General features: G+C 48.9%; 1 protein-coding gene across 8 annotated transcripts in view; it reads left to right on the forward strand.

Moving 5' to 3' along the window:
- The window catches only part of NCAM1 (neural cell adhesion molecule 1), a 100,660-nt gene that overhangs the window by 38,792 nt on the left and 46,776 nt on the right, over positions 1 to 15,092 (forward strand). For all 8 annotated transcript variants that reach the window (XR_009489341.1, XR_009489343.1, XR_009489342.1 and 5 more), the window contains exons 2-3: positions 13,316 to 13,390; positions 14,079 to 14,297. Coding sequence is in view for 5 of the 8 variants with exons in the window: in XM_059867182.1 (XP_059723165.1) it covers positions 13,316 to 13,390; positions 14,079 to 14,297 (294 nt within the window). In the remaining 3 variants the exon portion in view is untranslated. The remainder of the gene's footprint in view (positions 1 to 13,315; positions 13,391 to 14,078; positions 14,298 to 15,092) is intronic.

The raw sequence follows: 15,092 nt of genomic DNA on the forward strand, positions 1-15,092 counted from the left end.
GAAGGGAAGAGGGCTGAAGAGGTTTTCCTTTCTATTTTCCTGTAAGGAATGTTCAGTTCTCCACTTTTATTGCCCCTGAAGGATGTCAGGGACATTGCTCATCCTGTCAGGATTTTCTGCTGCAGCCTAGACCTGCTCTTTGTCCTTTCTGGCCTTATTTGGCCCAGTTTCCACCAGGATTGTTTTTATTATAAACCAGAAAAACTGCCTTTACCTTTTACTGTCCATTCAGTCAGAGAAACTCAGTAGTTTTGATTTGTGGGGGTTTTTTTTCCCAATCTCTGTTGATAGGGGAGGGTTTTAATATCCAGGTTTTTCAGGGAAAAGATGACATCCTGAACTCTGGTTTTTGGGAGATGGTGAGAAAAGGACCTTGCAAATAACCAGAGGAATGTGGATAACAAAGAACAGAATTTATTGTTTCATGGGAGTTGTTGGGAAGAAGGTGTTGCAGTTTCATCCCTTCCAGAACCTTCTGCCATGGCTGGTTTCGTGCTGCCTGCCCACACATTTGAAGGGCAATGTTGTGTTGTCCCAAATGAAGTTTTGCACTGCTCAGATTCCTTTTTTCAGCCTGAAATGATGGGGGCAGTTTGCAGTGTGTGATTTCCCCTCGTGTTCCTGGTTCTGGAGTCAGAGCTGGATTTGGGCTGGGGAAGCAGAGGTGGGCTCTGTGCTGGGGATGGCAGCAGGATGGTGGATCTGGAATGGATGGGCAATGTTGTGCTGTCCCAGCTGAATTTCTGCACTCATCAAATTCCCCTTTTCAGCCTGAAATGATGGGGGCAGTTTGCAGTGTGTGATTTTCCCCCGTGTTCCTGGTTCTCTGCCCGGGTCTGGCTCTGGCTCTGGGTGGGGAGTCAGGGCTGCATTTGGGCTGGGGAAGCAGAGGTGGGCTCTGTGCTGGGGATGGCAGCAGGATGGTGGATCTGGGATGGATGGGCAATGTTGTGCTGAGTTTCTGCACTCATCAAATTCCCCTTTTCAGCCTGTAACAACAGGGGCAGTTTGCAGTGTGTGATTTCCCCTCGTGTTCCTGGTTCTGGAGTCAGAGCTGGATTTGGGCTGGGGAAGCAGAGGTGGGCTCTGTGCTGGGGATGGCAGCAGGATGGTGGATCTGGGATGGATGGGCAATGTTGTGCTGTCCCAGATGAATTTCTGCACTCATCAAATTCCCCTTTTCAGCCTGAAATGATGGGGGCAGTTTGCAGTGTTGATTTTCCCCCGTGTTCCTGGTTCTCTGCCCGGGTCTGGCTCTGGCTCTGGGTGGGGAATCAGAGCTGGATTTGGGCTGGGGAAGCAGAGGTGGGCTCTGTGCTGGGGATGGCAGCAGGATGGTGGATCTGGGATGGATGGGCAATGTTGTGCTGTCCCAGATGAATTTCTGCACTCATCAAATTCCCCTTTTCAGCCTGTAACAACAGGGGCAGTTTGCAGTGTGTGATTTCCCCTCGTGTTCCTGGTTCTGGAATCAGAGCTGGATTTGGGCTGGGGAAGCAGAGGTGGGCTCTGTGCTGGTGATGGCAGCAGGATGGTGGATCTGGGATGGATGGGCAATGTTGTGCTGAGTTTCTGCACTCATCAAATTCCCCTTTTCAGCCTGAAATGATGGGGGCAGTTTGCAGTGTGTGATTTCCCCTCGTGTTCCTGATTCTGGAGTCAGAGCTGGATTTGGGCTGGGGAAGCAGAGGTGGGCTCTGTGCTGGGGATGGCAGCAGGATGATGGATCTGGGATGGATGGGCAATGTTGTGCTGTCCCAGCTGAGTTTCTGCACTCATCAAATTCCCCTTTTCAGCCTGTAACAACAGGGGCAGTTTGCAGTGTGTGATTTCCCCTCGTGTTCCTGATTCTGGAGTCAGGGCTGGAATTGGGCTGGGGAAGCAGAGGGGGGCTCTGTGCTGGTGGATCTGAGGTTCAGCTGTGCCTCTCTCTGCTCCCTGGGGATGCTTTAGAGCAAAGAGCAATTCCTGGTTGGAGTGGGGTGGGAGTGTGGCCAGGCTCTGGCTCTTGGCTCTGCCCTCAGCACAGCAATCCCTGCTGTGTCTGCCTCTGCCCTTGTCCTTCTGGGGACGTTTCCATCCTGCTGCTGCTCTCAGAGGACATTTCTCTGACTCCTGCTGCCTTTTCTGGCTGTTCTCTGTATTCCAGAGCAGCGCTGCTGTTCTTGTGCTGTCATTTCACACCCAGGAGAGCAGCAGGGAGTGTGGGAGGGGAGGAATCCAGCAGGAATCCTCAGGTGCCTTAAAGGTCTTTGCCCTCAGATTGCTGAGCATCTCCTTCCCTTCCTGCTCCCTTTCAGTGAGCAGTTCTTACTCTGGAATTCCAATTAAAACATTGCAGGTACCAGGAAAACGTGGCAAACCTGATTGCCTGAGAGCCCTGTTGTGAGCATCAGTGTTCAAAGTCATCTCGAGGTTCTGGGACTTGGAACCCTGAGCAAAAGTCACCCCAGAGCATCCTGAGCTGGAAGGGACTCACAAAAATCACCAAGTCCAACTCCTGGCCCTGCAGGACCCCCAGCAATCCAACCCTGTGCCTGGGAGTGTTGTTGGCAGAATTTGGGGAATTCAGGTGTAGAATTTGGGAAATTCAAGTGTAGAATTTGGGAAATTCATGTGTAGAATGAGGGAAATTCATGTGTAGAATTTGGGAAATTCATGTGCAGAATTTGGAAAATTCATGTGTAGAATGAGGGAAATTCATATGTAGAATTTGGGAATTTCATGTGTAGAATTTGGGAAGTTCAAGTGTAGAATTTGGGAAGTTCAAGTGTAGAATTTGGGAAGTTCAGGTGTAGAATGAAGGAAATTCATGTTTATAATGAGGGAAATTCAAGTGCAGAATTTGGGGGATGCATGTGTAGAATTTGGGAATTTCAAGTGTAGAATTTGGGAAGTTCAGGTGTAGAATTTGGGAAGTTCAAGTGTAGAATTTGGGAAGTTCAGGTGTAGAATGAAGGAAATTCATGTTTATAATGAGGGAAATTCAAGTGCAGAATTTGGGGGATGCATGTGTAGAATTTGGGAATTTCAAGTGTAGAATTTGGGAAGTTCAAGTGCAGAATTTGGGAAATTCAGGTGTAGAATTTGGGAAATTCAGGTGTAGAATTTGGGAATTTCAAGTGTAGAATTTGGGAAGTTCAGGTGTAGAATTTGGGAAGTTCAGGTGTAGAATGAAGGAAATTCATGTTTAGAATGAGGGAAATTCAAGTGTAGAATTTGGGGGATGCATGTGTAGAATTTCGGAATTTCAAGTGTTGAATTTGGGAAGTTCAAGTGCAGAATTTGGCAAATTCAGGTGTAGAATTTGGGAAATTCTGGTGCAGAATTTGGGAAGTTCAAGTGTAGAATTTGGGAAATTCTGGTGTAGAATTTGGGAAGTTCAGGTGTAGAATTTGGGAAATTCTGGTGCAGAATTTGGGAAATTCAGGTGTAGAATTTGGGAAATTCTGGTGCAGAATTTGGGAAATTCAGGTGTAGAATTTGGGAAGTTCAGGTGCAGAAATTGGGAAGTTGAAGTGCAGAATGAAGGCTGTTTACATTTCCAGCCTGCAGCCCTTATTTTCCCCCTGGAGAGCTCCTTTTGCTGGGTGTTTCCTGTGAGCAGCACAAATTAAAGATGCTGGACCAGCCCTGGCTGCAGCCAGGGAGAGCCACGCTCGCAGGGGATGGAAACCAGAATGTGGCACTGAGGGGATAAAGGAACCAGCTCTGAGCTGCACCTGAGCCCTGGGGGTTTGCTCTGGGGGAAGATGAATCTCTGTGGGTGCCCTCTTCATTTTGGGGGGGTTTTCAGGGTGTCAAGCAGCCAGCAGGAGTCTGGTTCCCTTCTCTTCCATTTTCCTTCTGTCCTGGATTTTACTGCAGAAGGAGAGGTGTGAAAATCCAGTTGTGTTTGGAGATCACTGCACAGAGAGGTGTGAAAATCCAGCTGTGTTTGGAGATCACTGGAGAGAGAGGTGTGAAAATCCAGCTGTGTTTGGAGATCACTGGAGAGAGAGGTGTGAAAATCCAGCTGTGTTTGGAGATCACTGGGGAGAGAGGTGTGAAAATCCAGCTGTGTTTGGAGATCACTGGAGAGAGAGGTGTGAAAATCCAGCTGTGTTTGGAGATCACAGGAGAGAGAGGTGTGAAAATCCAGTTGTGTTTGGAGATCACAGGAGAGAGAGGTGTGAAAATCCAGTTGTGTTTGGAGATCACTGGAAAGAGAGGTGTCAAAATCCAGTTGTGTTTGGAGATCACTGGAGATTTTACCTTGGTGCTTTCTTGCAAGAATATAATTTAGTATAATTAAATTAAATTATAGATTGAATAAAATTTAGTAAATTCTTGCAAATCTTGTGTAAATTCTTGCATGTAGGAGTAAGTTATCCAGTTGTATTTGGAGATCACTGGAGAGAGGTGTGAAAACCCAGTGTGTGTTTGGAGATCACTGGAGATTTTACCTTGGTGCTTTCTTGCAAGAATATAATTTAGTATAATGTAATGAAATTATAGATTGAATAAAATTTAGTAAATTCTTGCAAATCTTGGAGTAAATTCTTGCAAGTAGGAGTAAGTTATCCAGTTGTGTTTGGAGATCACTGGAAAGAGAGGTGTGAAAATCCAGTTGTGTTTGGAGATCCCTGGAGATTTTACCTTGGTGCTTTCTTGCAAAAATATAATTTAGTATAATTAAATTAAATTATAGATTGAATAAAATTTAGTAAATTCTTGCAAATCTTGGAGTAAATTCTTGCAAGTAGGAGTAAGTTATCCAGTTGTGTTTGGAGATCACTGGAGAGGTGTGGAAATCCAGCTGTGTTTGGAGATCACTGGAGATTTTACCTTGGTGCTTTCTTGCAAAAATATAATTTAGTATAATTAAATTAAATTATAGATTGAATAAAATTTAGTAAATTCTTGCAAATCTTGTGTAAATTCTTGCAAGTAGGAGTAAGTTATCCAGTTGTGTTTGGAGATCACTGGAGAGAGAGGTGTGAAAATGAAAATCCACTTGTGTTTGGAGATCCCTGGAGATTTTACCTTGGTGCTTTCTTGCAAAAATATAATTTAGTATAATTAAATTAAATTATAGATTGAATAAAATTTAGTAAATTCTTGCAAATCTTGTGTAAATTCTTGCATATAGGAATAAGTTATCCAGTTGTGTTTGGAGATCAGTGGAGAGAGAGGTGTGAAAATCCAGTGTGTGTTTGGAGATCACTGGAGATTTTACCTTGGTGCTTTCTTGCAAGAATATAATTTAGTATAATTAAATTAAATTATAGATTGAATAAAATTTAGTAAATTCTTGCAAATCTTGTGTAAATTCTTGCATGTAGGAGTAAGTTATCCAGTTGTGTTTGGAGATCACTGGAGAGAGAGGTGTGAAAATCCAGTGTGTGTTTGGAGATCCCTGGAGATTTTACCTTGGTGCTTTCTTGCAAGAATATAATTTAGTATAATTAAATTATAAATTGAATAAAATTTAGTAAATTCTTACAAATCTTGGAGTAAATTCTTGCAAGTAGGAGTAAGTTATCCAGTTGTGTTTGGAGATCACTGGAGATTTTCTTTTGGTGCTTTCTTGGAGTAAATTCTTGCAAATCTTGGAGTAAATTCTTGCAAGCAGGAGTAAGTTATTTCAAGGAGTGTCTTGCTTGTAGAGAGCAAGAGAGGTTCAGAGCTGAGCCCCTGACAGTTCTCTTAAACTTTGGGGCTCAGAAGCTCAGCTGAAGCCCTCTTTGTGTGCCTGGCAGAGCTGCTGAGTTGCAGTGAGGACAGCTGGTGTGTTTGTGCTTCTCCCGGGGTGTCCAGAGCCTCCCCAGAGGCCAGGGATGAGGGATGGAGCCTTGTCCTGGCAATCTGGGCTCTGTTTGTCCTGTCACTCACAGCTGATGCTCAAGGCCTTGGGACTCCCTGGCTGGGCTCAGATTCTTTTTGTTCCTCCCTTGGCATCACCAGCTGCTGTGAGTGATGTCTAAATTGGGGGTTGTGTGAGCTGTTCCTGCAGTTGGAGGGGCTCTGATTTATTGCCTTCACCTCGGCTGTGTTGTGCCAGGAGCTGAAGGGGGGCTGAGCAGCAGGAGCACTGAACAAGCTCAGTTCTCTCTGGCCTGGAGGGATTTTTGGTTCCTGAGCAAATAGGGCAGTGGATCAGCATGTTGTTCCTCCCAGCCTTCTGGTTGGGTTATAATCATATTCCAGTTTTTACTGATGATTCTGATCGTCCTGATGATGTCCTGGAGGTTCTTTCCCTGGCAGTCACACAGACTGGAAATGTTACCACAAACTCCAGTGGCTCTGCAGAGAGGATCAGAGGAAAGGATGAGAAATAATTCTGATCTTTGCTCGTTGTACTTGTGAGCTTGTGGGGAGTGCTATGGAGGTTTGGTTACCAAAGGCTGGTTTCTTATTCCTGACATACAAGAGATGAAGGAAACAAGGCATTGTTACCAATAAATCTAAGAGTACATTGTGGCTTTTGTATTAGAAGCTTTTTTTTCCATTAGGTCTATTAAACTTCCCCTCATCCTTAAAAACTGGAGTGAAAGGTGCTGGCTGTCACTTATGATTTTTGAAACAGTAGCCACCTCTTTCTCCTTCCTTCTGCAAAGACTAAACTAAAATTCTCAACCTCACGCCAAAAAAATAAAACAAAGGATGTGCAGTAACAATTATATATTACAATTATATATATATAATTATATATTACAATTATATATTATATTAATTACTCAGTGGAGATGGGCTTTGGGCTGGAGGACCAACCAGGTCTCCTCGTGCTGTGTTTGTAAGAGTAAAGGGTTTTAAAATAAAGACAGAGATGGGTTGGTTTTCTGTGAACCATGGAGTTCATTCTGATGATTGCCCCTTGCACCAGCACTCGAGGATCCAATCTGGGGCTGGGGGGAGCAGGGATTGCTGCCTCTGAGGAAGAGGAGCAGCTCCTGGCAAGCAGGAATTCCGTGTCCCCTGCAGGATGCAGTTTGTGCTGCTCAGCCCCCTGCCAGGACATCCTGGCTGCTGCAAGAGCAGCCCTGAGTCCTGAGCTTCTACAAATCCTGCTTTCCTCCTCTGCTCCAGGCTCTTCCCTGTCACCCACCCAGGTTCCCCTTCCAGCACGAGATTGTAACTTGCTTGGTTTTTAATTAAAGTTGTCCATTCTCTGATTTAATGGCTGCATAAAGCATCCTGACTTAGCCTGCCCCAGGTAAATGAAAATATTTGCTGTGGTAAATAGGACTATTAGTTTTATGATCCATAGCAATAAAAGGCTTTTATCAAGAATGTCATCAAAAGAGGCATAAAATTGTGTTCCATGTAAAAACACTGAGATGTCTGGGAAGTTTTACTGCAGTCCATAAATTTCTGTAGGAAAAGGTGTTAATAGGATCATTTTTGGCTGTGCCTTGTGGTCATTTAAAAATCAAAAGCTCTTGTGAGCAGCTCTGGTACAAGGAAAGGATGGGGTCACAATGTGGACATAATTGGAATTATTCCCTTTTCCCTGCACAGATGCCCCACGTCAGCTTGGCCGTGCCACTCTGCTCAGGAGCAGAGCAATTCTGGCTGAAAGGAGGCAGAGCAGGAGCCTCTCTGAGGCCCTGCCCGTGTTTTGGTGCTGCCACAGCTGCCTGGGCTCTGACTGCAGCTGGCTGGCCGAGCACAGCCTGAAATAACCCCCAGGGATGGGTGGGCTGGGCTGGGAGAGACCCCCAGGGCAGGGGGGTTCCTGAGTGCCCGGGCTGGGCTGTTGGATGGAATAATTTGAATTCTGTTGGCTGGTTTTCCTGCAGCAGGGGGTGAACTGCCCTTCTGCCACCCCCAGCATCCAGCAGGTCCCGCTGGAAATGGGGAATTCCAGCGGAAATGGGGATTTCCATCCCCCGGAGTGGGCAGGGCACACAGAAGGGTGGCTGGAGCCCGAGCTTTGCCCAGGAGCAGAGCTCCCCTGCTCTGGGCTGCTGTGCCAGAGCCGAGTCCCTCCCCAGAGCCGCCGGTGGGTTTGGGGCAGGGGATGCTCCCCCTGTGCCCGCTGCCATCGCGGGGGGCTCAGCACCAGGGTGGGGAGCAGCCCCCACACCCAGGGCCACCAGCTGGGCTCGGTGGCTTTGTTCTGGGGTGTCCCTCCCCTGCAGGTGGCTTTGGTGTCTTTGTTCTGGGGTGTCCCTGCCCTGCAGGTGGCTTTGGTGTCTTTATTTTGGGGTGTCCCTGCCCTTTGGGCACACCTTTATTTTGGGGTGTCATTCCCCTGGAGGTGGCTTTGGGCACACATTTCTTTATTTTGGGATGTCCCTCCCCTGGAGGTGAATGTGGTGTCTTTATTTTGGGGTATTCCACACCTGAAGGTGGCTTTGGTGTCTTTATTTTGGGATGTCCCTCCCCTTTGGGCACACCTGTATTTCGGGATGTCCCTCCCCTTTGGGCACACCTGGATTTCGGGGTGTCCCTGCCCTTTGGGCACACCTGGATTTCGGGGTGTCCCTGCCCTTTGGGCACACCTGGATTTCGGGGTGTCCCTGCCCTGGAGGTGAATTTGGGCACACCTGTATTTCGGGGTGTCCCTGCCCTTGGGCACACCTTTCTTTATTTCGGGGTGTCCCTGCCCTTTGGGCACACCTGGATTTCGGGGTGTCCCTCCCCTTTGGGCACACCTTTCTTTATTTCGGGGTGTGCCTGCCCTTGGGCACACCTGGATTTCGGGGTGTCCCTGCCCTTGGGCACACCTGGATTTCGGGGTGTCCCTGCCCTTGGGCACACCTGGATTTCGGGGTGCTCTGTGCTGCTCCCTGCCCGCTCTCCAGGACCCGCCGTTCCCCAGAGGGCTCCTCCATCCCCTCCTCCCGCTCCTGGCAGATTTAGGGAGCGGTTGCCATGGCGACGGGGCAGGAATTGGATCCGCAGCCCAGCTGGGATCAATCCCAGCTGCTGCCTCCTCCTCCTCCCGAGCTCTCAGCGGATTTTTAATAAAGTGCCCTGCACGGGAGCCTCGTCTTTGTCTTGTTAAGCCTTTGTTGTGCATTAAAGCCCCAGGGCTTCACCATCATCTGCTCAGCTCAGGGCTCTGCAGATCGAGCTGTGCCCACCACATCCAGGAGATGTTTCCTTCCCGATGGTTTTTATTTCTGGAATTGGGTTTAACTGGTGAATCCTTGCTAGAGGTGAAGGAAATTAAAGGTACAGCCCGTGAGAATGGAGCCAGGGTCACAGCTGAATCCCTCCCTGCTGGGCTTTGTTTGCCCTGATATTGTGGAAGTTTTGATTCTGGGTTTTTTGATTCTGGGTTTTTCTTTGATTCTGGGTTTTTTGGATTCTGGGTTTTTTGATTCTGTTTTTTTTTTTTTTTGATTCTGGATTTTTTGGATTCAGGGTTTTCTCCGGGCTTTGTTGCAGCAATGCATCGTTACCTGGGTTACCTGTGACAGGATTCCTGCTCCTGGGGACACCCTCTGAGGCAAACCCCATCCAAATTCCCTCCTGGGCTCAGAGTGAGAGGGAGAGCCCTCAGAACTGAGTTTGGCCCTTAGGACTGAGCTTAGCCCTCGATGGGAGCTGCAGTGTGGGCACACCCCTGGGGATGTGAGTGTGGGGTGACCCCAGTGCTGGGGTGGGGTGAGCATTCCAGGAGCATTCCAGGAGCATTCCAGGAGGATTCCAGGAGGATTCCAGTCCTTGCTGAGCTCCAGGTGGGACCTCTCGGGGTCAGGGCTGAGCTGCTGGGGGCTGGAAAGGAGCAGTGGTTTTGTGGGAAGGGAGGGATGTGAGGGGCTGAACTCGGTTGGTCTGAGGGAGTGGAGTGAGCTCCCTTTTGTCTGAGGGGGGAGAAGCCCACAGGAAATCCCTCACTGGATTGTGTGGGATTGAAGTGTTGAAGTGTTCAGGATGCTCCTTTTGTGGAGCCAGAGCAGTGTGAGCACTCAGATTCCTGTTCCAGGTGTGTCACCTTTGGAATTTGGGCAGGCACAGACCCAGTTCCCAATAATTCACTTTATTTACTTTGTTTCCTGCCCAGGTTCAGCCTCCTGCCTTAAGCTCAGGCTGAGCCCGGCAGGGACACAGCCTCCCTGCCTATTACCAAAACCAGGCCTTAATTTGAGCTCATTTCTTTTGTTGAGATGCAAAACTAATTATATTGAACTGCAGATGAACAGGAAGTTGCATTAGCAAATTTGTTGTCTGTTTTTTTTTTTTTTTAAATCAATGGGGAATTATTCAGCATTTTTTGGGGGCTGGGGAACTTTATAACCAGATAAAAGATATGGGGGAGGGCAGAGCTATAAAAAGTGTTATTGTGTGATTATGAAGAGGCCTTTTAATGCAGTTATTATGTGATGCTAAAAAGGCCTTTATTGCTTGAAGTTGGAAGCAGAATACAAATGGGCTCGCAGTGTCTGTTAAACGAAGAGTGGGAAAAATAGTCCCCATTTCCCTGAGCTGCAGAGCAAAACCAACGATTAAACAGTGATTAAAAGCAGCAGGGCTGGCTTTGTTTGTGAGCTCACAGCCCGAGCTCAGGGTGGGCATGGTTGGTGAGATTGCAGGTGTGAGAAATGCCAGGCACTTGTTTTGGAAATGTTAAAAGTTTAATAGCAATAAAAGGGTTATAAAAATAGCAATATAATTAGAGTAATAAGAATTTGGACAATTAGGATTAGGACAATATGAGACAATAGAAACAAAGAGTTACAGACAGTCCAGGTACCTTTTCTGGGCAAAACAAGCCCAAAAAGGCCCCAGGTTAACAGAGGATTAACCCTTAAAAGCCACAGCCTGTTGCACATTCCTACACCTCATCCATGGTGCATCAATTCCATTCCCACACAGGATTCTGTCTGGGCAGGGCCAGCTCCTTCCTCTCAATCCTGACAGCTCTGCAGGGCTGAGGGGCAGGAAGAAGTTCATTTCTTCTGAGAAGGGAGCAATCAATTCTCTTTCTCTGAAAGATTCAGGTGTCCTGTGGCTGCTGTCTCAGTGTGAGTACCTCATTCCTCTCTTTAGAAAAAGTATCTTAAACAGCACAGTTTCTATTTGAACCTTCTGTTATAGCCTAAAACCACATCTAACATGCTACTTAAGCAAATTACCACAGCATCACTTTCTAACACAACACATACCATGTTCATTTGAATATTTGTGAAAAGCCAGTCATGAAATGCCCATTTTTCACAGCAGGCACAGCCCCTTGTTCTGGGCACCTGTTTGTCCAGGTGACAGTGGCAGCAAACCCTGCAGCCAGGGCTGGGCTCTCTGCTGTGAAATGAGGACAGAGGAGCTGGGAGTGTCCCTGTCACATTTTCTGAAAAATCCCTTGGCCAGGATTTTCTGTAAAATCTGAAAAGTTTCAGAAATTTTTCTGAAAAATCCTCTTTGCCCAGGATTTCTTCTCCTGGGAAGCTGAGAAGCCTCAGAGAGAAATGAAAGCAATTTTATCTCATTTGCTTCTCCTGTGCTTGGCTGCTTTGGAATGTGGTTTGGACATTGTTTATCCAACACTGGTTTCATGTGAGTTGTTTTGATTTAATGCCCAGTCCCTGACAGGCTGAAAAAGCTGTGAAGGTGCAGGCCAGGTGCTGAGTTCAGGTTGATGAGAGCTCAGTGCTTTCCACAGAGCCTGGAGCAGAAATCACCTGGGGATGGAATGAAAGGCACAGAGCAGCCCAGCCAGGGCAGCGTTTGCAGAGTGCAGGATGGGGAGAGAAATCTGAATTTCTGTCAGATCTCAGATGTGGGGGTGCTCACAGGGCTCCCAGGAAGAGACGAGGATCTGACTCCATGTTTAAGAAGGCTGATTCTGTTCTGTTCTATTCTGTTCTATTCTATTCTGTTCTATTCTATTCTATTCTGTTCTGTTCTATTCTATTCTGTTCTATTCTATTCTATTTTATTCTATTTTACTCTACTCTACTCTACTCTACTCTATTCCATTCCATTCCATTCCATTCCATTCCATTCCATGAATAGAAGAAGGGATTTCATCAGAAGGCTGGCAAGGAATAGGAAGGAATGGAATGAGAATAAAACCTTGTGGCTGACCAACAGCCAGACTGGGATTGGCCATTAATTAGAAACAACCAAATGAGCCCAATCCAAGATGCACCTGCTGCATTCCACAGCAGCAGACAATTATTGTTTTTCTTTTCCTCTGAGGCTTCTCAGGAGAAAAAAGGAAAGGATTTTTCATAGAACACGTCTGTGGCACTCAGAGAGCTGCCAGCCATTTCACAGCACCCGGTGCTGGGCAGAAAAGTGCTCTGGGAGCCTCTCCTTGGGCTGCTTTTCCCAGCTCAGGAGCTCCAGGGGTGCCTGAGTGTCCCTGCCTGGAGTCCCTGCAGGATGTGCAGCTCAGTGTGAGCCTGGGCAGAGCTGGAGCCCTCAGCACTCGAGCTCTGCTTCCAGCTGGGATCTGGGGGTTTGGGGCTGTACCCCAGAGGTTTTTGGGGTGTTTGGCATTTCCCAGGACACGCTGAACTGCAGGGAGGAGAGCCAGGAGAGCGCAGGCACCTTGCTCTGGGGTTACCCTGGGAAGAAGCGCTGTGTCAGGGGGTTGTTGGCTGAGAGAACGTGCTCAGCAAACCCTGCTGTGGCTGTGCCTTCCCCCTGAGGGCAGGCAGGGCTCCCCCAGCCCCAGGCTGGGTGCCTGACCCCCAGCCCGTGGGGTTCCCCTTTAGGGAGTGTTGCCATTGGCACGTGCAGCCAGGTTTTCATTCCCGAAGCTGTGCTTGTTTCTCATAACCCCAGGTGTGCTTGGCAGCTGAAATAATGCCTCTGTGGTCTGGAGGTAAAATTAGCTGCTCTGGGAGAGAGATTTTCAGCTTTTCATGCACTACATGAAAGCACAGAGGGTGTTTTCCAAAGAAAACCTATTCTGGCGTCCTCAAATTCAACTTGACCCGGGCTTGTTAGGCCACAGATCTGCTGTGGAATTAAGCTATAGCTGGAGGAGAGCCAGAATCCAATTACATTTTCTGCCTAATGGGTCATAATTTATGCAATGAAGAAGGAGGCAGGGATGATGCTGGGGGAAAGGGGCACTGGGCCTGTGTGGGTGTGTGCTGGGAGGGGCTGCTGCTGAATGGGAATGGACAGGGCAGGGGTGCTGTCCTTTGGTGCTTAAAACCTCGTTCTGGTGCTTAAAACCCCTCTCTCTTGTTTAAAAGCTTCCCTCTTGTTTAAAAGCTTCCCCTGGTGTTTCAAACCAGCAGTTGAGGTCAGAGCATGGGTGTCATCCAGGACTGTAAATTGAAGGAGGGATCCATGGGATTGTAAGGCTGGCAAAAGGTTTTTGCTGGAGCCCCCAGCCCGTGTCTGACTGTGCTCATTCCCTTCCCAGCCTCTCTCCAAGTGGACATTGTTCCAAGCCAGGGGGAGATCAGCGTTGGAGAATCCAAGTTCTTCTTATGTCAAGGTGGGTGCTGGCCAAAAGCTCCAGGGTTCATTGGTTCAGTTCAAAGTGAGACAGACCCTGCTGGGATGGGATTGCTGCTGGGGGGTCACTCACAGCCTCTGCAGTGGGGTTTGGGGCAGAGCCTGGGGTTTGGGCCATGCAGGGCTGGGCTGTCTCACCCTGCTGTGGGTCAGTCAGACCCTGGGGTGTGGGGCATTCCCTCAGCAGTGGGGTTTGGGGCAGACCCTGGGGTTTGGGGCAGACCCTGGCATTTGGGGTGATGCAGGGCTGGGCTGTCTCACCCTGCTGTGGGGTCAGTGAGAGCCTCAGCAGTGCGGTTTTTGGGCATTCCCTCAGCAGTGGGGTTTGGGGCCATACAGGGCTGAGCTGTCCCACTGTGCTGTTTGCTGCTGTGGGGTCAGTCAGACACTCAGCAGTGGGGTTTGGGGCAGACCCTGGGGTTTGGGGCAGACCCTGGGGTTTGGGGCAGACCCTGGCATTTGGGGTGATGCAGGGCTGGGCTGTCTCACCCTGCTGTGGGGTCACTCAGAGCCTCAGCAGTGGCGTTTGGGGCAGACCCCGGGGTTGGGGGCAGACCCCGGCGTTTGGGGCACACCCCGGGGTTTGGGGCAGACCCTGGGGTTTGGGGCACGCCCTGGGGTTTGTGGCCGTGCAGAGCTGGCCTGTCTCACCCCGCTCCCTCCCTCAGTGGCGGGCGAGGCCAGCTCCAAGGACATCTCGTGGTTCTCCCCGAACGGGGAGCGGCTGAGCCCGGGCCAGCAGCGCATCTCGGTGGTGCGCAACGATGACTCCTCCTCCACGCTCACCATCTACAACGCCAACATCGACGACGCCGGCATCTACAAGTGTGTGGTCAGCAGCCCTGAGGAGGGCGACTCCGAGGCCACCGTCAACGTCAAGATTTTCCGTAAGGCAGCCCCTCCTGGCTCCTGTCTTACCCCTCCTGGCTCTTGTCTTACCCCCCCTGGCTCTTGTCTTACCCCTCCTGGCTCCTGTCTTACCCCCCCTGGCTCCTGTCTTACCCCCCCTGGCTCCTGTCTTACCCCTCCTGGCTCCTGTCTTACCCCTCCTGGCTCCTGTCTTACCCCTCCTGGCTCCTGTCTTACCCCTCCTGGCTCCTGTCTTACCCCTCCTGGCTCCTGTCTTACCCCTCCTGGCTCTCTCCATGCCCCCCTGGCTCTTTTCTTGCCCCCCTGTCTCTTTCCTTGCCCCCCTGCCTCTTCCCTTGCCTCCCTGGCTCTTTTCTTTCCCCTCTGCCTCTTTCCTTGCCCCTTTGCTCTTTCCTTGCCCTCCTGTGGTGCTTTCTGAGACTCCCAACGTTGGAAGGAACAGAGGAATTGAGAGTCTGACTCCGTGTTCTTAGAAGGCTGATTTATCATTTTATGATATGATATTAAAGAATGCTGTACTAAAACTACACTAAAGAATAGAGGAAGGATACTTAGAGATGGCTCAGAGTCTCAGCACAGCTGGACTGTGCTTGGTCATTAAATCAAAACAATTCACATGCTGGCTAAACAATTCTCCAAGTCACTTCCCATGTAGCAAAACAGAGAGGAGCTGAAGCTTCCCAGCTTCTCAGGAGAAGGAATCCTGGCCAAGGGATTTTTCATAAAATATCAGGGTGACGGGCATGCTGTGGGCAGTGACTCACTCAGACCTCGACCCTCCCTGAGGAACAAGGAGATCTCTGGGATCTGTG

This window comes from Haemorhous mexicanus, chromosome 24, assembly GCF_027477595.1.
Source record: "Haemorhous mexicanus isolate bHaeMex1 chromosome 24, bHaeMex1.pri, whole genome shotgun sequence".
NCBI lineage: Eukaryota > Metazoa > Chordata > Aves > Passeriformes > Fringillidae > Haemorhous > Haemorhous mexicanus.